General features: G+C 40.4%; 1 protein-coding gene across 6 annotated transcripts in view; it reads right to left on the bottom strand.

The window, feature by feature from the left end:
* LOC108698064 (TBC1 domain family member 1) overlaps window positions 1-25,392 on the bottom strand; it is a 128,160-nt gene that overhangs the window by 26,561 nt on the left and 76,207 nt on the right. For 3 of the 6 annotated variants that reach the window (XM_041588366.1, XM_018229090.2, XM_041588375.1), the window contains 5 exons: window positions 24,458-24,735; window positions 20,938-21,093; window positions 17,343-17,465; window positions 16,318-16,457; window positions 1,282-1,467 (listed from right to left, as the gene is read on the bottom strand). In XM_041588366.1, coding sequence (XP_041444300.1) covers window positions 1,282-1,467; window positions 16,318-16,457; window positions 17,343-17,465; window positions 20,938-21,093; window positions 24,458-24,735 — 883 coding nt within the window. The remainder of the gene's footprint in view (window positions 1-1,281; window positions 1,468-16,317; window positions 16,458-17,342; window positions 17,466-20,937; window positions 21,094-24,457; window positions 24,736-25,392) is intronic. The other 3 variants (XM_018229052.2, XM_018229081.2, XM_018229045.2) reach the window with 2 other exon arrangements.

Here is a 25,392-nt window from a genome sequence, read left to right as displayed (position 1 = left end):
TGCCTAATTCTGCTCACACGCCCCGTTCTAAAACATTGCCTGCAACTATCCTTTTGCAAACAGTTCCCAGAATACACGGAGTGGCAGCGGGTGTTTACACTTAGGATTGTCCTTGCAAGAGATTGATTAGGTAATCCAACAAAATGAATATGAAATTAATTTAAGAAAAGAAATTACAGGAGGGTGGTCAATCACTGCCGGGTCTTTATGGCAGTGAAATTGGGCCAGTTCTATTTGTCAGCAGTCTAAATCACCTTACACAGTATTGTAGAACTCAAAGTAGAATATTGGTTTATGAGTTTATGGCCAGCATTGCTCTTGTTCTGAAGTCAGCGACATCTTAATTTGCTTGGAGATGTGTCACACGAGGGCTGGCTGTATAACCATAGATATACTCCATGGAATACTCAAGGATGTTGCAAATGAATACATGTAACAACATAGGCAACTGGAAGGCATTTGCAGATGACCTGGCATCAGAGCTTTTGTCTGATACTTAATTTGAAAGACTTTAGCATAAAGATATATGAGCTGGGCTTATTGTGGAAAAGTAAAAAGTAGAACAATAAAATCAGCAACGTGTGAGCTACAGAAGGAAGACTAAATAACCATAGATTTTTGCTAGTATTGGTGCTCCCATCAATGCAATGCACTTAAATAGAAATCCTTTTGCGGAATGCATAGTAACCAGCTGAAACTTTGGGACAGTGCTGCCATGTTGGGAGAGCAAGCAGCGTACTTGAGTCTTAACAGATTTGCAAGTGCCACTCATAAATAAGATTGGCTGGCATAAAAACCATGGGTGTTCCAGTTAACCTGGTTAGAACAATACGGCATTCCTCTCAACACTTTGGAAGTAAAAAGAGGGACAAAAATTGTTTTCACTCGTAGCGCAGCAACTTTGTTTGACCACACCCTTTCTGTGGCCACATCCCCTAATTAACATGTTCATTTTACAAAATTTGGCAGGTTATGAAAGTTTGAAAATATTTCTCCTTATCTAAACAGTTTTTTTGTGTCTCAAAGAATCTTATTTGCACCCGTTAGCTGTTCTGGGCTCTCTGTTAAAAGCCAATTTAGTGAGAAACTTTGTTTCTTTTTCTGGCTGTTCATTATAGAGAAAATAGGGACTTTCCAAGACAAATGAGGGACTGCAGGTTGAGCTGTCAAAAGAGGGACTGTCCCTCCGAAAAAGGGACAGTTGGGAGGTATGCGTAATACAGTCTGCATTAATAGTTTAAGAGGATTTTACACACACAATAAATGCAAAACAAAATTGACCTTGCAGTTTTTGGTTTTCTTTTTCCATTCTGAGAAGCAGAATTTGTTGAAGAATAGCCTTTTTCCAGAGCTCTCGAAGCTCTTTCTTCGTCCGATGCCTCACTGCTGCTGCCGACCGAACTGGACCATCTTCCCGAACAGGTTCTAAAGGTGATCTGGGAGGAATGTCCCCCAAATCTGAGCGGTCTGTTGAAACCAACAGTTGAAAAATCAATTAATGCTATTAGAAACATCAACAAAGATTTAAAAGCCTAGAAATATGTATTACATAGTATATAAGCATATTACTCTTTTAGCAGAAGTATTTTATTAGCATGCAGTGTAAGGATGTACATAAGGGCTTTTGATTACAGTACAAATGAATTACAATACCCTTGTATTAATACGCATGATCATGTGTCCATGTTATACATAATATACATGAAAAACATGTAAAATAGGGTGATAGGGTTGTAATTTTATCACATAAATAAATATCTTTACTTCATTATAATAACCAAAATTATCAAATTATAGTACCTATATGAAGTACTTAAATCTTATGGGTGAAGACTGAACCTAAATAAACGCACTTTATATTAGGGATGCACTGAATCCAGGATTCCGCCATTTTCAGCAGGACTTTTCGTCACAAAACAAGGAAGCAAAATTTTATTTAGCCGCGCACTTCATGATTTGCATATGCAAATTAGGGTTGGGATTCGGTTAGGTATTTGGCGAATCTTTCACAAAGGATTCAGGGGTTCGTCCGAATCCAAAAAAGTGGATTTGGTACATCCCTTCAAAAAGTATGAATAAATTGCCATTTTCTATGCTGAAATCCAGCTGTTTAACAGTTCTTCTCTTTTTGCATCATTTCTGGCAGGGAAGGAGAGACTAAACACTGATGTTACAAATTGTAACAACTTCTCCACAGCTTACAGACAGCATGCAGGAACTACATAACCCACAATGCATTGCACTATGATGTTCCGCTCCTTATTGAAAATCACATGTGCAGGGAATTGTGGGGTTTGGAGGATGCAGGCTAAGGAAAGCTGGCTGCTGATACAAAGTAACAGTAGTCAGCCAGCTCAGCAAAGTAGTCAGACAGATCAGCAGAAGAGCAGGGGGCTAGGATTAGGGAACTGTCAGAAACCATTAAAAATAATGAAACGTCTGCATATTTTTTAATTAATGTATATTGAAAAGTTGCTTGAAATTATGTTTACTTTTCAAAAAGCTTAAAAGTTATGTTTTTGTGGAGTTCCCCTTTAACTTGCCATATCTGTTGGCTCGGAATTTTTGGTACGTGGCTGGGCACTCTTCCAAGAAGTTGTTACAGAAACCAACTACATAAATTTATAATGAAAATATGTTAATAGTTATTATAAGGAAGGTCATTTATAGAATTTTTTACAGACAGGTTCTAAAAAGATGAACAAATTCATGTACTGCTTGAGGTGGAGCAGAACAGAAAACAAAGTGCTCAAAAGTAGGACGTTCAGCCACCCTGACGCAAAACCAAGCAACTGCTATTATATATACCGGCCTAGTGCAGACCATACATATTTATTACTAAATTTTCCCGAAAATTTGCTTAACGGGGGGAAAAAAAAAAAATCAGATTTTAGAATTTTTTGGATTTTTTCTTCCAGTTTTCACGAATGTCACTTTTTTACTGGAATTTTCACCCAAAAACTCTGGAAACTTCGGGGTATTGCACCAAACCCAGCACACATCAAAAAAATCATTGGGACTTCTCCCATTGACCTATTTGCAACCTCGACAGGTCTGAGATGCCGGATTTTCAGATTCTTACTTTTCCATCCTCTGGGTTTAATAAATTCCGAAAAATTGTGATTTTTTTTAAAAGTCCGTTTTTTGCATTTGGAGTTTAGTAAATAACCCCCTAAACATTTTGCTGGTTTTATATTTCCTCAGACCTATGGTATATGTGGTAATTTGCTTGACTATTGTACTGAAGCAGAAAAAAAAAACATTGTCAAAATGCCCCTATCCGTGGGCCTCTGCTTAAAAAAACCTAAAATGGATAAGGAGGTGACCGCACTGGTTTTGGCCAGATTAGAGTTATGGTCATGCCCCAATTGCCACAGGCTGTATTGTGGAATTTCAGGAACTGGAGATCACTTGAGGTGAAAGACAAAGTTGACACGAGCTCCATGGATTCTGAACTCACAAAGAGACAGAACCCGTAACACAGAGATGGCAGGGCTTTTATAAACTTGTAAAAAGGGAGTTACTGGTGGAAGACCATAGAAATCTCACAGAACAGAAAAACAAAGAACTGCTCTTACAGCCAAACAGGTGGCTCTGTCCTCAACGCCAGGTATTAGTGACCAAGACTAGCTTGAGAACAGAATCCATCTAAGTCAGGGGGTTTCACAGAAGGAATCTACAGCTGAAAGAGAATAAAATTAAGTGTACGAAAAGTCTCATCTTTGCTACAAAGCCATTTTTTTTTTTATAAACCTCACAATACATAAAAACAATACTCTAACTTTTAGACTGTAAGCTCTTTGAAGCAGGATCCTTTCCATATTGTCTTTAACTCTAAATATATTTTGAATAAGATTCATCAGATCCTTCCATACAACCATCTTCCTGAACTATGTATGATGTATAGCACTATTGGAATAAATATGGACACACAACATTGACCTCTATGACAGTTTGTGCTATTAAGAATAGGAGCACATGTACAACTAGGTGTATACAAGTACTGTATAAAAGATCTACATACATTTATAACATGTATGGATGATAAGATGTTTATGTGTGCGACAATGGACTTTCCCTGCATATCCTGTCACTAGGGAGTAACTGTCAGATCTCTGCTCTCTGCCAGCTGCCAATCACCTCACAGGAATGCTCAGGCCCAAACTTGACGATTCATAAAAAGAAAATATTAGTCTCCCCATAACAAATATGCATTGATAAGAGGATGGTAATTAAAGGATATACTTTTATAACTGCAGCTGCTCTCAGCGAGATGCAGAGAAACAAAGGAGTCGTTTTGTCTGAGGTGATGAAACAGATTTATCCTAAGGCAGTTTCTCCGAATACCAAGGCAATTCCATGTAAAGTCGAGGTGAATAGCTGGTCATGTACTGACTCAAAACTGCTTATTAACCCTTAAATGTACTTGGCTGCAAGTGTCAGCACTGAGTATGCAAATAAAGCACATTTAGGGGGTTATTTACTAAAACTCGAAATTATTAAGGGGCAGATTAATCAAGGGTCGAAGTGAATTTGAGGGAATTTTCGAAGTAAAAAAAAATTGAAATGCAAAGTAATTTTTTGGATACTTCGACCATCGAATAGGATACTACGACTTCGAATTTATTTCGATTTGGATTCAAAGAAAAAATTGTTTGAATATTCGATAATCGAAGAACTGTCTCTTTAAAAAAACTTCAACTTCAATACTTCCCCAAATTAAACCTGCAGAAGTGCTATGTTAGCCTATGGGGACCTTCTACAATCATTTTCTAAGGCTTTACACATTGAAGTAAAATCGGTCGATTGTACGCTAAAATCGTTTGAATCGTTCCATACGAACGATTTAATCGTTCGATCGATTTTACTTCGATCGTTCGATTTGAAAATTTGTTGAAAAATCCTTTGACTTTGATATTCAAAGTCAAAGTATTTTAATTCAATGGTCGAATTTCGAAGTATTTTTTACTTCGAAATTCGACCCTTGATAAATCTGCCCCTTAAATGTTTTTATTAAACCAAGCTCGACCAAACTCCCATCCATGATTTTATCTTATTTATCAATAAAATAACTCAAAGTTGGGTCAGAAAAAGACTCGACAAAATCGTGTGAAAACTCGAATTGTACAAATGCCCAGTAAAAGGCATTAGCTATAGGACCCACAACTAGAATCATTGGTGTTATCCAGTGTTGATTGCTAATCCCACACACCTAGTTCTCAGCTAGAGATAGTGGTGCAGCTGTTCTTTGGATACCTGGAAAGGTATCTCAATACAACTTGAAGATCAATAACGTAGGAACGGATTTCATCTATCCATTTGGCTAAAGCAAGCAGCCACTCCGCATGACCTTGAGCAAAATCACTTGTGCAAAGCAACCTTTGCCTCGGGATTAAGGATTAACTTTGTGCCTTTCACAATGTCATCTTCCAGCATTGCTTTATAAGGGCTGATGGTTATCTCCATAACATAATCAGATTAGCATTTACAATGCTACTGAGAAAATGAAATTAATTTAGTATGTGTCTTGATAACCGGCTGCACCATTCCAGATCTCTTCCTCCCCGTCCCCATCTAGCACCAACAATAAATTCATTAGGGCCTCGTGCATACTTGCCTTGATATGCAACTGCTGGGGAGTAGGAAAAGTGCATGAGGCTTTAATGAATCCAATGTGGTTAAAAACAACTCAAATATTGGACTGCATAACTCATTTCTAAGTTCAGATGGATAATACAGGTATGTCCATGCAAGTTTCTCAACTAATTACTTATTAGAGTATTGCAAGAAACAACAAAACCCATACATATTTCCTAATGTTCAGCACAAGCCATAGTCAAACTCACGTTGAAAAAGGGGGCGTCTTTCCCCTTTAATAATACTTTAAAGACTAAATGCAAATTGTCTTAGACTGTCAATCTCTGCATCTACAGCAATGAGATAGACTTGTGTGTTGTAAAGGAACTACAGAAAGGAAGGAAAGTGTGCCTGGATTTAGATTTGCATGCAGAGGTTAATGGCTTCGTGGCCTGTTTAGGAGTTTATTATATTGAGATCAAGCACAGGAATATATTGCATTTCTGAATTCCATTATCACAGAATCTTTGGATGCCAGGGCTAAGCCAGATTTGAGTGAGGAATGAGGAAGAGAGCAGAAGAAGGTGCCCATGGGTAAGTACAGATGCAGCAACTTCTGATATCACACGGCACAATTCATTTGAATGGAAAAGGGTGTGATAAGGATCTGGTTAGTGGAGCGAGCCAAATATCTGCCTAGCCTTTATGCCATGTTTAGGGTGCACTGAGTTCCTAGAGGGTGTGCCATACCTTCAGTGGGCAGGGGATGGGGTCATTTAGAGAACTCTCAAGGAGATTGTGGGCAGCCAAACTGCAAACACTAATACTCTGCACATTTGCCTTATACACTCGGGTAGGTCATGTCTGATATGCAGATATAATCCAGCCACAATATGCTCCCAACCCTTCCCTATACAGGCCCCTCATCTGCTGCTCATTGAATAAAGGTACATAGGCTGGTGGGGATCATTCTTGAAAAGCAACTAGGTGTGAGGATCTTGGTTGTAAAAATAAATAAAAACCAAGAAATAATTGTGGGTGTTTAATGTTTCTGCGGGCCTCCAAGCCCTAGAGCAGCTGAAATACTCACAACAGATGTGGAGCTGAAGTTGCCATTGTGGTGGAATTTTTAGGAACTGGAAAGACAAAGTTTATTTGACACAAGCTCACTGGATTCTGAACTCACAAAGAATCAGGACTATTGATGGGCAAATCTGACCCATTTACCTTTCCGAAAATTCGCAAAACAGAGAAAATTTGCCAAAATGCATTGAATTCCTTGCGCAACAAAACTTTTGACGTGTGACAAATCTTTTTTGATGAGCGACAATTTATTTACCCATTCAAGTCTATGGGGGTCATTTTTGCAGTGAAACTTGGCGAAAAATTTCGCTCATCACTAGTTAGGACCCTAAACAAAGGAATCACAGAGTTTTTATAAAATTGTAAAATGGGAGTAAAGGTGGCCATACACGGGCCGATAAAAGCTGCTGACAGACCGTGTCGGCAGCTTATTGGCCCGTGTATGGGGCCCCCCGACGGGCTTCACCAATCGAGATCTGGCCGAAAGTCGGCCAGATCTCGATCGGACGAAAAATCCCGTCGGATTGCAGCCGCATCTATTCGTTGATGTGGTCCCGCGATCCGACCGCCCATTACTATTCGTTAGGATCCGATTGGATCAGCCCGATATTGCCCACCTCAAGGTGGGCATATCGGGGAGAGATCCGTTAGTTTGGCGACATCACCAAACGAGCGGATCTCTCAGTGTATGGCCACCTTTACCAGTGGGAGAGCATAGAGATATTGCTCCACAACACAGAAAAACAAAGAACTGCTCTTACAGCCAAACAGGTGGTTCAGTCCTCAAGGTCAGGGGACTAGTGATCAAGGCTAGCTTGAGAACAGAATCAATCCAAGCTAGGGAGGGTTTATGGGGGAATCTGCATATACAGAATTTTACTCTCTCTCACACATTTAAGATCTATTACAGATTTAAGATCTATTACCCAAACCTCCAGCTATCCAGAATGCGGCAGTTCCATTTGCCAGCTTGTGCTCTTTAAAGGTTACCAAGTTGAACACATTTCATTCCTTGGACAGGGTTATTTTCAGACCTTGTCCTTACCCTATAAGCTAGCCAATGAAATCCCCTGAAACCCATGATCTGCAAATGCGGATAATTAGAGTTAAGACACAAACGGATAACTAGTAAATCTGTTCCGGAAAAGGTTCAGGCAGAGTGGAAACCACATATTGGCAGCACAGACAACAAAGGGCTGATCTCGGGCTATGAGAGCCATGATTCACGGTGCTACCTAATCATGCACGGGTATAAGTCATAATTGGGCCAGTCGCGGCCACAATAAGCACAGTCTTGCAGCCAACGGGTCTGTCACAGGACTGGATACACGACTGAACAGATGCAATGTGGAATACGAAGGTTATGCCAGATAAGGATCAGAAATGACATTTTTAGTTACTCTTTTAGTGCCAAAACATACAATGGGCCTACCCCTTTCCATTCTTTAGGGAATTTAACGCCAATTCATACTCGGAGTTTCACCATTCACGATTATTTTTGCCTCATCTGTTAGGTATAAGTTATTCATTTATATAAATAAAGCAGAAAATAAGGACTCTGACCTGGGTTAAACAATGTAATATGTTTAGGCTTCGAAGGGGCTGAACCAACTAAGTTCCTAAATAATTGAGAGGTTCCTTGGGCACAACAGTCTTATTGTGCATTCCTTGTTGTCCAGTCATGTATCCAGTCCCGTGACTGACCTGATGGCTGTAAGAATGTGTTTATTGTGGCTGGTTCTGGGCAAGGATCTCATCAGCGTGTTGATTCATCCACAACCTAAGGGTCTCTGTATGCCACCCTTTATTATCTGATCTTTGGCTCTCGGATCATAGAGATTTGGTCCAGTGAATTCATGTTCAGTTCAAGTTAAAAGGGTTGTTCACCTTCAAACAACTAGTTGTTTTCAGATAGTTCACCAGAAATAGCGACTTTTTCTATGTGTCACTGATTTTCTAATATTGAAGTGTAAAGTGTCATTTTTCACCTTCTAAACCAGCTCTGGGAAGGGGGGTCGCCGACCCCCCAACACTGTTCTAAATTGATACATTTAGTTGATACATTTCTTATGTTTGTCCCTGCTGAGCAGAATCCCTGGGTTTCATTACAGGCAGCTGTTAGAATTGATACAATAGTTGCTAATACTCCAGAGATGCTGCTGAGAAGTGATATTCTGAGACAATTTGCTATTGGTTTTCTTGTGTGTGTGTGTGTGTGTGTGTGTGTGTGTGTGTGTGTGTGTGTGTGTGTGTGTGTGTGTGTGTGTGTGTGTGTTTTTAGTCATTTAGCTTTTATTCAGCAGCTCTCCAGTTTGCCAATCCAGTAATCTGGTTGCTAGGGTCCAAATGACCCTAGCAACCATGCAATGATTTCAAGAAGAGACTGGAAAATGAATAGGAGAAGCCTGAATAGAAAGAGGAGTAATAAAAATGAGCAATAACAATAAGTGTGCAGCCTTACAGAGCATCTGTTTTTAGATGGGGTCAGTGACCCCCCCATGTGAAAGCTGGAAAGAGTTAAAAAAAAAAAGCAAATAATCCAAAAACTAGTAAAAAATAAATAAAGGCAAATTGAAAAGTATCAGAATTGACCATTCTATAACATACTTTAAAGTGGCCCTCCACCAAAATAAACCACATTCTTTTTTGCATAAAGAAATAAAACATAATTATAAGCAACTATGATTAATTAAAACATTGAGTGGTTTTAAAGTCATGTGTAACTGCATCCTTGGCTAAAAGCAGCATTTGTTTATCCCTCTCAGTTCTCACAGTCTGAATCTTAAAACAATCTAACAGGGTCTTTTTTTTTTTAATCTGCATTAATCAGCTGGGTTGCTACATTGTTTCAGGAGTCAGAGCAAGGAGTGCCGAGAATATAAACAGTCAGACAGATACTGCTTTTAATAGCAACTACATTTACATATAACCATTGGCATTTTTGAATGAATGTTTACTGGAAAGTTGTTGAAGTTACATTTTCTGAGTGGGGTGGAGGACCCAAATTTAACACGGAAGCAGCTTTGAACCTATTGGTCAACTATTGTACTATTGTAGTGACAGCGGAGTCACATGATCAGCTGTTTTGTAGCAGTTCCTAGTGACAGCAGCATATATTACTTTTAGATTGGATATTGTTTACCAGCAGATTTATATCAGGGGATGAAAGCCGCAAAATGGGTGGCGAGTGTGATAATACTTGGCAGGGGAAAATGTTTTCTATTCAGTTTGCAACCGGTGTTCATTTGGTGTACAACATCGCCACCTAGTGGCTATAACATTTTATATATCAGTTCACTTAGATTGTAAACAAATTTACTTTCTCAGCAACAGATTTGCATTTTTAAGACCTTAAAAAGTTACTTTATTCCATGAATCAAAAATATAACTGTTTTGATAATTTTTTTCTTTTTTTCTGATAAAAAGACAGTAAACATAAAATAATGGTAAAATAAAATGAAAGGAATGCAAGGGAAAGCAGCTCCCCGAGATCCTACCTTTTCCTATGGAAAAGAACGGATAAGGGAGGGATTAAAGTAACGGATGTACTGAATCCACTATTTTGGATTCTGCTGAACCCCAGAATCCTCTGCGAAAGATTCAGCCGAATACCGATCCGAATCCTAATTTGCATATGCAAATTAAGGGTGGGAAGGGGAAAACATTTTTTACTTCCTTGTTTAGTTACAAAAAGTCACACGACTTCCCTCCCTGCCCATAATTTGCATAGGCAAATTAGGATTCGGTTCGGCCGGGCAGAAGGATTCGGTGCATCCCTAGATTAAAGGAAAAGTAACATCAAAAAATTTAATTTTTTAAAATAATAAAACTATAATGTAGTGTTGCCCTGCACTGGTAAAACTGCTGTGTTTGCTTCAAAAACACTACTATTGTTTATATAAATAAGCTGCTGTGTAGCAATGGGGGCAGCCATTCAAAGGAGAAAAGGCTCAGGTTACACAGCAGATAAGTTCTGTAGAACATAATGGTGTTATCTGTTATCCACTAATTTAACCTGTGCCATATAGACTTTTTTCAGTTTCTGCCATTGCTACACAGCAGCTTGTTTATATGAACTATAGTAGTGTTTCTGAAGCAAACACATCAGTTTTACCAGTGCAGGATAACACTACATTATAGTTTTATTACTTCAAAACACTGTCATTTTTTGGTGTTACTGTTCCTTTAAAACATGGAATAGGAAGCTCTTTTGGGCTAAAGTCTAGTTCTTTTAATTTACCATCCTGCATCCTATCATGACTCCTATGGTCTTTTTGTGGTTTATAAAGGCGCTCTCTTTTTTTCTGCTTTTCGCTAGAAATGACATTTAAAATGCTACCTGAATGTCAGTGACTGACTGTCAGTTGCATCATGCAGCACAAAGTCTCCAGCAGAGGGCAGCAGGTCAATCATTAACAACAACAAAAAAAAGCAACATTAGAAGAGCCTAGATTTTGTTTACATGGAACTTTTAACGTCAATTTCATGTGACTAAGGGTTAGGCGTTTTGGGAAGATTTGGTCGCCTGGCGACTAATCACCTTGTCTTTGCGGCAACCAATCTCCCCAAAAGCCTTCCCTGACTCTGCACTGGCTAAAATGGAAAAACGCTGGCACTAATCAAACGCGCCGATTCGTTTTCCAAAGTCGCCCCATATACGGGACAATAAAAGCGGTCGTATTTGGGCCCGTCCGACGGGCTTTCCCGACTGATATCTGGCCGAAAGTCAGCTAGACCTCAATCGGGAAAATCTGTTTGGCGACATCGCCAAACGAGCAGATCTCTAAGTCTATGGCCACCTTAAAAAGATAGCTGCACAGCTATCGACAGATATCTATATGGTAGGTTTTAAAACTCCATTGGGCACGGCCTGCATAGGCAACCATTATGATCTGACTGATCAAAATTAGTTAAGGGGCGATTTTCCAGTGAAATGGCGAAAATGCACAGGCGTCCCATTTTTTTTAAGCCGGTGAATTTTAGCGGCGGTTTCACGAATTTATTTGCCAGCGTTGAATCACGGGAATTCGCGCCTTGCGAATAAATTCGCCCATCACTAATCAAAATGAACCTTATTTTGAATGTCCAGCTATACTGCATCACCCACTATGATAAACGTTTATTTATGTAAAAATGCTACGGAGGAGGTACCCAGGTGTCTGTTCATTAATTATGGATAGAAGGTCGGCCAATCAGGGGACTATATCATCTGATGCAAAGCCACCCAATCCCAATCGGTTTTGCATTAATGTTTGAGTACTGCCTTGAGAATGTTTGAGAACAAGCCACCTGGCTGGTATTTTACTGGCCTAGCGGGTAAAAATGATGGCTGATCCGAATGTTATTAATAGGGAAAAAAAGTAAATAAATAAGAAGGCCGGTATATTTTTCCAGAAAAGGTGGCAACCCTACTGGAGTGTAACACAGCCGTCCCTAGGTATGATGCGATGCTCAAGCCTATTAATAACAACATTGTGCAGGGACACTTTACTACTCACTGTATGATGTGAAGGATTTCAGCTGCAGACTGGACAAGAAAATGTATCTCAGTACTGATAACTTTTAAAGGTAAGCAGTCATAGCAGACAAGCTTTTTATATGGGGTCCCACACAAGGGGAGTCGCAGGCAGAATTGCATCCCGAAGGCCACCAGTTGGACAGAATTGATCCAGCACATCCATGTTACAAATATATACATATATTTATTATATATATAGATGAACATACTTTCTATAGCACAGACAAAATGAATGCAGTTCCTTGGTCCTTGCAAGCAAATTATAATATGACCCAGTTAGAAGATGTGGATTTCTGTAGCTTTGGAGAGGCAGACATACTTGCCTATTAATGACAATACAGCGATGAAACATCAAGCAGAATACATTTGCATGACATGCCCTATTTATTCTGTTGAGATTGACTGACGGCAGCTTTCATTTCTAACTCAGCATTTGTAGTAAAAACTATTTGAGTTTAGGAGCCACCATCATGTTTGCATCTCAGAACAGATACAGTATATGATCATTTTGTAGGCAAATTAATTTGACTACTGACATTTCAAGCCCCGTGTTCCTTTCTCAGGTCAGTGCTATTAGCAAAGCCTGACAGACACAGGACAGAGTTTGTTACGGAGTGAATAATAAGAAGCATGAAAGAAGGGATTTTTCCATTTTCTTTGTTTAGCTATTATGTAAATAAGACTACTATAGTGTTATTATCTGTCTCCAGAAATGAGACTCGTGCAAATGGAACAACTCAAGTGGAAGAAGAGATTTGAAGGAATGAGGGCTCCAGCACAGACACAACTTAAGTATCAGGATGGCAGCGATATGCCAAGAATGACATTTTATTTACTGGAAAAGGACTGGATAACACACAGAGGGAGTAGATTTGATATACCGATAGGATAAAGGTTGAGTTTAATGCACATTACTTAGTAACTTTGGGTTCCAGACTTCAAACTCTCCATGAATAAGAAGCCCAGAGGCTGATTGTTATTGTGCTTGTGTGGGGCTCATTAAAAGGGTGGTTTACCATTTAGTATGTTATAGAATGGCCAATTCTAAGCAAGTTTTCAATTGGACTTAATTATTTATTTATTTTTATTTTTTTTAATAGTTTTCTGAATCTTTCCAGCTTTCGAATGGGGGGAAGGAGGTGTCACTGACCCCATCTAAAAAACAGATGCTCTGTAAGGCTACAAAATGTATTGTTACTTTTTATTACTCATCTTTCTATTCAGGTCCCTCCTATTCACATTCCAGTCTCTTATTAAATCAGGGCATGGTTGCTAGGGTAAGTTGGGCCCTAGCAAACAGACTGCTGAAATTGCAGACTGGAGAGCTGCTGAATAAAAAGCTAAATAACTAAAAAAAAATGAAAACCAATTGCAAATTGTCGGAGAAGATCACGCTCTACATCATACTAAAAGTTAATTAAAACCCTTTAAATCTAAAAATTATTATACCTTATATAGAGCAATGGCATGTCCCTTGTTATTGTTCACTTTACTATGTAATTATGTCTTGTCCGTTACTACTTATAATTTAACACTGTCTTTTTACAGAGAAGGATGGATCATTATACAATGGTTAACTAGTAAGAATTATTTCTGCCCAGTACAATTGGTGGTTGTCATGTCTGGCTGCTTAAAGGAGAAGGAAAGTTAAAATAAAGAAGTAGGTAGAAATGTTGTACATTATGTTTGGGTTTCTGTACCAGCAACAGCCCTTTAGCAGTAAAGATCTGGGTCTCCAAAGATGCCCCAGTAGCTCCCCATCTTCTTTTCTACTGATTCACTGCACATGCTCTGTGCTGCTGTCACCTACTGAGCTTAGGGACCCACTCACAATATACAGTACAAATAGAATAGAAATGTCACAGTATAAGGCTGATTAGTAATTAATACAGATAATTACTACATGGCAGCACCGAATCCAGTGCAATTAGCATCAGAATAATCAGCCCTGTAGCATCACCTTATATTACAGACCAACCTCATTTTCTGCTGGATATTTTAAGACGACCCCTAAGCTTTGCTTCTCAACAGCTGCTCAGAGCCCACTGAGCATGTGAGTGTCACAGACACTTTCCAAGATGGTGACCCCCTGTGACAAGTTTGAAGTCCTGGATCATTGCCGCTATTGACAAGCTGAAACTTTAGACTGGTGCAATAGGTTCAGTATATAAAATATGGCTTGTTTAGCCCTGTTCATTTTTAGGGTTTAGTTCTCCTTTAAGTTCCTTCACTTTTAAGATAACTGTTGCATTGAACAGACTATTGTCTTCTTTGGACGACTAATCTCCCCCCGAAAAGCCTTCCCACCAGCTAGAATGTAAATCGTCGGCGGGATGGCACTAATAGAGCTTCATTTTCCGAAGTTTCCTCTACCCGGCTGGCACCACTATTTCCCAGGAGTCCCATGGCAGACCTAGAAATATGGGATTTTACTTTAGGGCACATGTGCTAGGGACACCTGGAAAAACCTAAGAAACATGGTAGCACAGCAGTATTTTTCTTTTTTTTCTCTAGTCTGGAGCATCTAATTTAATTTACACAAACTTTTATATCCTTACAACCTTTATAAATATGCCTCAAAGTGTATTGTTTTCCATGAAAAAAAGTCACTGCAGAATGCCTAGGCACGGGTAAGCAATATGGCAGCTCTTGTACGTAAATGTGTAGAGAACAAAGCTTATGTTCACAAAAGCAGCACAATCATTATTTATTGCCTACTGTAGTTAAGGAAAATTAAAAGGCAGATCATATAATTTGGGTACATTTCTGGAACTTGGCACAGATGCCATTAAAAGCAATACAATGTGCCCAAGAGCAAAGTTAGTTTACTAATTGCTAAAGTAGCATTTTCCTAGCTATAAATCATCCAAGTGGATTACATGATTCTGAAGACTGCCAGCATTACTGAGCTGATAGAGACCTTAGGTTCTGGAACTTGGTCCTAAATACTGGTTGAGTGAAAAAATAATGCACTGGTTTGGTGCCAGCAGACACAATAATGTACAGTTATCAGAACTTTGCCCTTGAGATGCCAACATAAGCAGCCACTATATTTTAATAACAAATGAAGTGTAGATTCTGGGTCTGATTAGTAATCAGCAGCGATAAGTGCTGCTGACTGCACCGCCTGCTAATCTGCTGCGTAGCATTCATATAAAACAAAGTTCTGGTCAGCAAAACAGAGGTGGGAACCTCGAGTCATCTTATGATCTGTAGGGCTACACCTTGGGTATGCCGGTTAGACTAATGGCACTCTAAGGGTTAATCCACACAAGCAGATTCGGGGAGATTTAGTCGCCTGGCGACTAATCGCCTCTTCTTCTGGGCGATAATCTCCAGGAACTGCCTTTATGTGTCTTCCCGTCCGTTATAATGAAAAGTCGCCTGCGCTAAAGCACACGCCGCAATTCATGTTCCGAAGTCGGCCGAGTCTCCCCGAATCTGCTTGTGTGGACTAACCCTAAGGGGGCAATGCAGAAAAGTGTCAGCAAATTGCCAAATTCTGAGTGTTTAAGTATGTCAAATTCAAAAAAGCGATTTTACAGTTTTATGGATCTGTCATTACACTGCCAAATTTTAAAAGGCTTTGTAGAAACAATGGAAAGTTGTTGTTATTGCACTGTGGAACTGTCATTTGTGTGCCGAAAAAAAATCAAAAAAATCTCTATTTGGATTTAAGCCAAATGAAGTTACAAGTATTTTCCCTAAAATTCTTTTTTATGTTGGGTGTAAAAAAAAAACAAACCTCATGGTACGCAAGTATGACAAAATAAAAAAAAATTAATTGCCACGCACATTTTTTTTTTTGTGCAGAAAAATGAATGAAAAAACAAAACAAAAATCAGTCTACCAATTAGCCAGACATCATTATATGACATTTTAACATTTTCCTTTACCGAGTTTTGTGAATTTCTCCCTATGTGTTCTCTCCGCTGGCAGAAAGGGCAAACGCCACTCCTTATGTGTGCCCATTGATGAGAGGCAGAATTCGTCTTGGAAACCCTCCTGTGCATTTCTGGCCAAAACGTGACCACGCCACTAGCCTTTTTTACCTAACCTGGTAGGCAGTCTGCATGTCTAGTAAAGCAGCACTGCAGAATATGGTGGCACATTGAGAACAATGACTTACAGGTTCTTACCGTCATATCTGCTGGGGGAATCGCATCCCTTTTGAGGGGTGGCCACACGCAAGAAGATCTGTTGCCGCCAAGAATGTCTGCGTGCCCTTACTGGGCTCTCACATCCAGTATCACTGTGTATCGACTTACAATCAAAGTCACTGAAAGAGAGATGGAATTGGGTGAATAAGACAGACAGACAGACTGCACAGACAGTGGTAGCAAACACTATACTGCCTTAACAAACTATGCCAAACTACAATCCCCAACTGCTTTTTATCAAAAATGGACCAGACTTCCAACAAGACCTGTTTGGATAAGCTGTAATTAAAGACAGCAAGAAAACACACCCGAGGGCTATGAAACAACCAGGTGCCGTATGAGGGAACATGTCAGAACACCTAGAACATGTTACACTCTTAACAGATATGCAAAATATTCCAAACGGAGACCTCCCTGCGGCAGTCTGGGTAGCAATAACAACCCCCCCAAAAATGCTCTGAAAATTTGATGCAAAAAAGCCCCTTTAATTATCAGTCATTTCTACTCTCTGATAAATATGATAAATATACCTTGACAAATAATATTCCACTAATTGCAGGGGTTACAGTCGCTCATTTTTAAGGTATTAGAAAATATGAAGATTCTGAAACGTCGCCACCTGCTGGTCATATTGATTTTTCCGTGGAAAAATAACTTCCTGAAATTTTGTTCTGCTTTACACTGGCCAGAGAAACATCGGGTGACTCGTTTCCACTGACCAACTTTTAACAGTTTTTAAGCAGAGCAGTGTCACAAGACGTTTCATTTTTCAAGATTTAATTTTTCAGCCCACAGAGTCAGTTGGCCAGCTGGTGGCGCTGTTGTTTCAAATTCATTAGACGGCAATTTTACAGGAGTTGGTTTTGAGGGTTTACACTTCCTTAACATTCCAAGGAATACAACAATAAAGAAGGCCTAACGTGATCATTTATTGGTACAGGACATTCATCAGTTCCATTAGGACAAGGGACAGACAGCACTCACTGTTCAATACGGGCACCTACCTTTTCCTACTGTCAAAGCTGGAGGTGCTATTTTCAGCTACAGGAGCCAGAAATTTGAGAAAGTTTGGCACAGAAGAAGAGGAATGAAGTTTCTTTCGCAGAGCAGTGGAACGGTAGAAAAGGCTGAGCGGATAGAGCAAGGAAAAGGTAAAGGGAAACAAAAGCAAAGGAGAGTCATGGCAGTTTCCATTCATTCCTCCCTGTCCCTACAAGAAAGGGATATAGAGACACCGCAGGGAAAGTGTTGCAGTTGCTATTCTAGTGTATTATAAAATACAGTAAATATTTCTCCAGCCAACAATCAATGTATTTACCTACTCCAATAAAAGCACAATACCTTTGTTATCTCTTCCATAGATTGTTCTACGGGAAAATGTATTGGCTGCAGTTAAATCTCCACTACTGCAGGCGACAAATCTACAGAAGGAGAATTTCCATTGAACAACATTCCAACCTCCACAAGCAAAAAAAAAAAAAAAAAAGTAATTATGTCAATCAGTCTTAACCGCGAGACTGATTGAAATGCCCCTTCGCATTTCCCCCCACAATTAATCCAGACTATTGCAAGTACAACGTTTTACTTGCGGCGGTTGTAATGTTATTCAATGGAAAGTCTCTTTCTGTAGATTTGTCGCCTGCAGTAGTGAAGATTAAACCGACAAATCTTGATGGGTGCCATTAACCTGATAGATAAGCCTAAGCATTACGGACATGTAGTTCAGCCCTGTAGCTTAGAATTCTTCTCTTGTTCCCTCCATGATGCATTCATTGAAGTCTCAAGCACAAGTCTAAGGGCAGAGACACGGTCAGATTCGGGATTAATTGCCCGGCGACAAATCTCCTCTCCTTTGGGGCGACTAATCTCCCCGAACTGCCTTCCCTGCGGCTAGAATGTAAATCGCCGGCAGGATGGCACTCTGAGCGATTCGTTTTCCAAAGTCACCCAAAGTTTTCTTGTGAGGTGACTTTGGAAAACGAAGCGCACCGATTGCCATCCTGCTGGCGATTTACATTCTAGCCGTCAGGAAGGCAGGGGAAGCAGTTCGGGGAGATTAGTCACCCCAAAAAAGAGGAGATTTGTCGCCGGGCGACTAATCTCCTTGAATCGGACCGTGTCTGTGCCCTTAAGGTGGCCATAGATTATTGTCAAGATCATTTCCAGGAAAGATCTTTCGCTTCAATACACACGTGTAGACCTGAATCGTCAGATATTCAGGTAGAAAAAATAGAATTCTACCTGTATTTGACAATTCAGCACTTCCAATGGCCGGTGTTCATGTGCCTTCAAAGGTGCCCAATCAAAATTTTCCAGCCAGTGCGATTGACAAGTCGACCAATATCAAGTCTTGTGCCGATATCGGTCGGCTCATCTCCCACAATACATGCACCAAATATCATACGAAAATTCATTTCATACAATATTATCGGTGTGTCTATGGCCACCTTAAATCTGGCCTATTTGTTTCAGTACGCATATGCTAGCTGGATAATGAGCCAATCAATGTATAGGTGGATATGAATATCGATTGGTTCATTGATGTGCCAGTGTAGCACATTGGTCAACATTTAAGAAAGATAAGAGGTGACCTATTGATTTCCATCTAGAACAATACAAAGGTGACCTTACCGTCTATTGCCCCTCATACAGTACCTGTCCATTCAAACTGTCGGTTCATCAGTCAGATGATACACAGGATCTGTATAGACACCTTAAGGACAATCGCACATGGGATGTTTCGGTGCCTATAGTACAGCAGATGCCTCTCAGGTGACAAAACTAGTTTCCTTCACTAGGCCTCGTCTCTCACTCCCAAACTGCACCACTAGGGACCCTGTAAATGTCTCCATTTGGTTTACCTTGTTCTGAAAATCAGAGCAGCACGGTGGGCTTGGCAGGTTCCATCTTGGGCAATCGTTGATAATGAGTGCACGTAGTTAATGACTGCCAAGCTCCTGGCAGAAGATCTCAGAGAAGTACCACAGGGGTTAAACTTGATGGACTGTCTTTTTTCAACCCGATTTAACTATATAACTATGTAAGTGGAGCTGAACCAGCACAAGATGAAACCTGCCAAAGCCACAGCATTACTCTTTTCAGTGGGTTACAGGTCTTGGAGAAGCTTAGTAGAGCTCATTTATTAACATTGGCCACATTTGCACATGAGCAGTACAAATATTGGATTGGTTACCATGGGGTTACTGCACAGATGTAAAGTTTGCCCAGAGATGATAAATGAGCCATAATGTCTTATATCTAAAATACTATGGCAAACCTGTACAGCAGGACAGGACAGATGTATTTCGTACTGCCACGATTTCCAGGAAAAACTAGTTTCTATGTAAACTCAAGAGGGTCACTTTTTTCCCCTAACTATTTCTTTGTAATTTACATACTTTTCCTTAGAAACAAATGGAAACATGAATTTGCGGACTACCATTAATGTGACAGAGGGCTTATCATTCATACACGGTCACAGCCATAACACATACATAGACTTACTTCTATTCTGCTGCAGAGACTACATCTCCCAGAATCCTCAATGTGGTTGTCTACCTTTAAATTAACTGGTGACATAGAGACTGATATTCTGAGACAAATTGCAATTGGTTTTCATTTTTTACTATTATAGATTTTTAGTCAGCTCCAGTTTGCTATTTCAGCAGTCTGGTTGCTATGGTCCAGATTCCCCTAGCAACCATGCATTGATTTGAACAAGAGACTGGAATATGAATAGAAGAGGGCCTGAGTAGAAAGAAGAGTAATAGAAAGTAGTAGTAACAATAAATGTGTAGCCTTACAGGGCATCTGTTTTTAGATGGGGTCAGTGACCCCCATTTTAAAGCTGAAAAGAGTTAGAAAAAGAAGGCAAATGAAAACTAGTAAAAAAAAAAAAAAAGAATAATGAAGACCAATTGAAAGGTTGCTTAGAATTAGCCATTAAATGACCTTAATTTAAAGGGGAACCACCCCTTTAACAGAGTTTTGGTATATGGCCAACTGTGTAGTGTGCAAATGAAGTAATGGAACAGTCTGACTTTTATTTCCATACAATCCATTTAAACCTTAACATGAAATAGCCAGGTGCACATTGTCAATAGAATGAATCTGATCCCTGAATAGTGTTCCCGGCTGCCCAAAATCTGCCCCACGGGGATCTGCTTCCACCTAATTGTTGTTTAGAATACACAATACACATGTTAAATGGAAAATGGAAAAATGGAACACTAAATCACTTTTTAGTAATAAAGTAAATACTATTTACACCAAGAGTAATGAACCTGTGCACCTTGCTGGACAACAACTCCCAGCACCCTCTGGCAGCAGTTGATGGTGGGGGCAAGTAAAGCAGTTGAACAAGTATCATATTGGTCATTCGCACCTCCAGTTGCCTGGTTGTCAGTAACCCCAGACAGACAGACTGCAGAGTCAGCAGAAGTTACACTTTACACACACACCACCTGGGAGATTCAGAGCAATTTGCCTATGAATGACAACTGCTTCCTACTAAGGAGAATTCCTTTACAGATGAGCTGGGACGGGACACAGTCAGGAAAATCCACGTCGATAAAACGAGCATTAACCTTTTCCTCTCACCTCTTTTGTGCAAGTGGCGCCCCCGCTTCCCCAACACAACCGGCCTTCAGTTTTTTCCCAGTTACAGGGGAAGAGGTTGCCGATACGGGACGATGGGCAGTCGGTTCTGCAGACTGCACTGGATTGTGATCCGGCTCAGGCAGAGGAGTGCTGGAACTATAGGCAGAGGCATTCCAGCAAGGTGGGAGAGGGGAGTGGCGGAAAAGTGAAAGAAGGAGAGGAGGGTGCAAAGCAGAGACAGCACTGAATCAATCCAATGACAGGAGAAATAAACAAAAACACGTGCCTGCATGCAATGAACACACACATGTACTACTGGGATTTTCTGCCAGCTGCAACATTCCAGCTCTATGCATCCTATGGGGAGGGAGGGGAAATGAGAAAGGGAATAAAGAGATCATCATTCTAAGCGCCTTCTCTGCTCTACATTAAACTATTTAAAAGGATCCTGTCATAGGAAAACATGTTTTTTTCAAAACACATCAGTTAATAGTGCTGCTCCAACAGAATTCTGCACTGAAATCAGTTTCTCAAAACAGCAAACAGATTTTTTTATGTTTAATTTTGAAATCTGACATGGGGCTGGACAGTTTCTGGTCAGTTTCCCAGCTGCCCCCAGTCATGTGACTTGTGCTCTGATAAACTTCAGTCACTCTTTACTGCTGTACTGCAAGTTGGAGTGATATCACCCCTCTCCCTTACCCCCCCCCCAGCAGCCTAACAACAGAACAATGGGAAGGTAACCAGATATCAGCTCCCTAACACAAGATAACAGTTCCTTGGTAGATCTAAGAACACCACTCAATAATAAAATCCAGGTCCCACTGCGACACATTCAGTTACATTGAGTAGGAGAAACAAATACCTGCCAGAAAGCAGTTCCATCCTAAAGTGCTGGCTCTTAGCACATGACCAGGCAAAATGACCCAAGATGCACCTACACACCAATATTACAACAAAATATAAATACACTTAGGGGCAGATCTATCAAGGGTCGAATATCGTGAATATCAAGGGTTAATTAACCCTCAATATTAGACTGCCAAATTAAAATCCTTTGACTTCGAATATCGAAGTCTAAGGATTTTGCGCAATTCGTTCGAACGATTGATTGAAGGAATAATCGTTCGATCAAAAAATTGTTAGCAAGCCTATGGGGACCTTCCTTGGCCTCGGTAGGTTTTAGGTGGCGAACTAGGGGGTCGAAGACATTTTTAAAGAGACAGTACTTCGATTATCGAATAGTCAAACAATTTTTTTAGTTCGAATCGTTCGATTCGAAGGTCGTTGTCGAAGATCGAAGTAGCCATATTCGACCATTCGAAATTCAAACTTTTTTTCCTCTATTCCTTCACTCGAACTTAGTGAATGGGCCCCTTATTGGTTCAGGAATTACATTTTATATTGTAGAGTGAATTATTTGCAATGTAATTTAAAAATTATAACTACACTATAAAAATCATGACAGAATCCCTTTAAGGTTCGGTCAAATCACAGAATCCTTCATGAAAGACAGCAGACTGAAAGACACACAAAGCAATCGCACTCACAGCAAGTGTCTGACCCCCCAAGATGGCTCTTGGAAAAGTGATAGCGTTGCTCTAGCAATAATCATATTATGTAGCAGAGAAAGAAGTGTTTCAGGAATCAACACGTCAATCATGCACACTCTCACATCAGCAAAAAAGGACCGTATGGCTGAGCTGGGATCTTGGGTTGGTAACCAAAAATGGGTCCCGAGGAACCCCTATTATAATCTGAAATGTCTTCAAATTTTTTTTTAAATACTGTCAACCTAGCAGGGGCCTCAATTATTAATTCAGTAGTCATATAGGCAGAGGGCACTGCCAACAAGTAGAATGGGGCCCCAATGAGAAAAAGCCTACACACTCATGACCCCACCCCTGATCCACAACACTCATGTCCATTATGCTGAAGACTGCCCACGATCTACCCAAATCCCACCCGCTCCCCGTACAAGTCTTACCCTTTCATGACCCACAAATCAACTTTTACATCTTTTGCCCTCCCCCACCATGGGGCCCCTTGATGGTAATCCTGAAGTCCTGATGTCCCATCTGGCTGCATCCATCATATAACCCTGCAGCGCTTTTCTACTGTATTCCCTACCTGTAGCACCACATGGGAGATGTGCCCAAGCACATTTTGAACATAAAAGATCCAAAACAGTAAAACCATACACCATATGGTTGGGTAAATATGGCTAAAGCCTTCCTGGACTTTGGACCTTTAGACTTCAAGAGTTTGGCATGAAACTCAAATCACTTGAGTTTAAAGCTGCCCTTCATGAGAATAGGAGGCCCTGGAAAAGAACATTAGTTCTCTCTGCCTGCTCTTTAGGAATAAGGTGTTCCATGTCAAAAAGCAAGGCCATAAATTACTACAATATCTCTTGTAGGATTAAGTGTTCCAAATCTTATTTTTGCTGTTCTAAGAGGAATATCCAGGCAGGGTACCTCTGTGTGCTCTCTACTGAGCTAAAGAGATTTTCTAATACACAATAATGTGTTCCCTACTGTCAGCACCTAGTTCTTTTCATTTTACTGGAATGAGATCTACAGAAAAACTTGGCAGAACCAACTGTTCTCCAGCGAAACATATTGTACTATTATGGTTGTGCATGCAAGCCTATGTTATGTTCTCTCAGAGGAGGCCACTCGCTCAGTGGGAGTCCCTTTGTGGTACAATCTGGGGACAGGTCCCATCAGATATGTATTGTGGAACACCATTTAACATGGTCATTAATCTGATATTCTGCTGGGAGTGGCTCCAATGTGCTCCCAGACTGCATCCTAGCTCCAAAATATGGTTCATAAGTCAACCCAAGGGAAGTTTTAACCATGTTCAGTTGGTAGAAGCAGCCATGCACTGCAGCCTTTGGCAAACTACTAACTTTATATAACTAGTTTAAAACAGAATTCCTATAGCCAGAATGTAACCTTGCTCACAAGTTACATTGACTCGTGACAGTTTTAGGGCAGGATATCATACAAAATATTTTTCGTACGATATTTGGTGCGTGTATGGTGGGAAACGAGCTGACAGCAGAAGATATCAGTCGGCTCGTCGATCGGGGCAGTCAAAAAAATTTGATTGCCTTTGAATGCACCTGAACATCAGCTATTGTTAGTGCAGAATCGTCAGATACAGATAGAATTCTATTTCTACCTGTATATCGGACGATTCAGCTCTAACACGTCTGTATTGAAACAAACGATCTTTCTTGGAAACATCTTGTCCAGGAAAGATTGTAATTGTAACATCTATGGCCTCCATTATAGGGGAATCAAGGTGATATTACACTGCTAGTTTTCCCTTTAAGACCCAAAATGATAATTGTCAGTCATCCAGCTTTTGTTAAACTCCCAGCTTTGTTCAATCCCCAGCCTCCCAGGGAGTTCTAGTGCAACAGATGGCAGGCTGGACATAAGCAGTATCTGCAATCCAATAACATAAACAGGCAAATATTCCCCAATTAACGGCATTAAAGAATACTCACTTTCTTTTGTGCGGTGTCTCTGTGCTCACAGAGTGGTGCCTTATTAGCTTCCGCTGTGGAACAGATGGAGTGATCGGAACCGGCTCAGAAAATTCCTGCACCGCCACAGGCACATGGCTTAACGTGTTCGCTCGCCGACGGAATCCCTGCTGAATGAATTCCTCTGGATGCTCATAGGAATAGCTATCTGAGCTCTTCGATAAATCTCCAAGGGAGCCGTGAGTCTTTAAGGGGATTGCAAGAGGAGTAGCCGCCTCCGTCTCACATAATGACAGCTCCTAAGAGCAAAGAAGGCTTGTGTTAAAACAGGAAAAGCCAAATTTTAACCCCTTTAATTCACAAAGAGTGACTCCTAGCAAGTCAGAGTTAATTCAGAGGATTATATGGATATAGGATGAAGGTTGCCAGGGGATCCTGGGAGGTGTAGTTCAGCAACTTGATATCCCTGGACTATAAAATAACTTGACTCCCCCTTTATGAGCACATAGCAATCAAAAACCTGATTTACCAGAATGCCTTAACAACGGCACAAACACGGCGAATCTGATTACATGCCTGGCTCCTTAGGACAAAAAGCATAAGCCTGAGGGGGCGGCTGAGCTCCCACTTAAAGCAGCATTTAGGGATAGAACAAGCTCACAGCCATCTTTGCATCCCAGCACTCTCAGCTTCTTTTGTGGGAACCCATCAGGGTCTCTGGAGCTTGCCCCATGCTGCATCTATGGAGAAGTTATGGAGACTTCTGCCAACAAAGTTCCCATTATAACATTTTCTGTAATTCTTCGTAAAAGCCAATGGGTAGAGGTTACTTGCCAGAGAGTGCATGCATTTATTTGTATGAGCAAGAGCAACTATTCATGTTAACAAGCAAGCTGCACCCCCGCTTGGTCAAACCAGGTGGCAAAATGGTAAAATGTTTGCTTTTCCTATAACTA

Source organism: Xenopus laevis, chromosome 1L (assembly GCF_017654675.1).
Source record: "Xenopus laevis strain J_2021 chromosome 1L, Xenopus_laevis_v10.1, whole genome shotgun sequence".
NCBI classification, from domain to species: Eukaryota; Metazoa; Chordata; class Amphibia; order Anura; family Pipidae; genus Xenopus; species Xenopus laevis.
The sequence above is the reverse complement of the archived record's forward strand: the minus strand, read 5'-3'. Positions and strand labels throughout refer to the sequence as shown.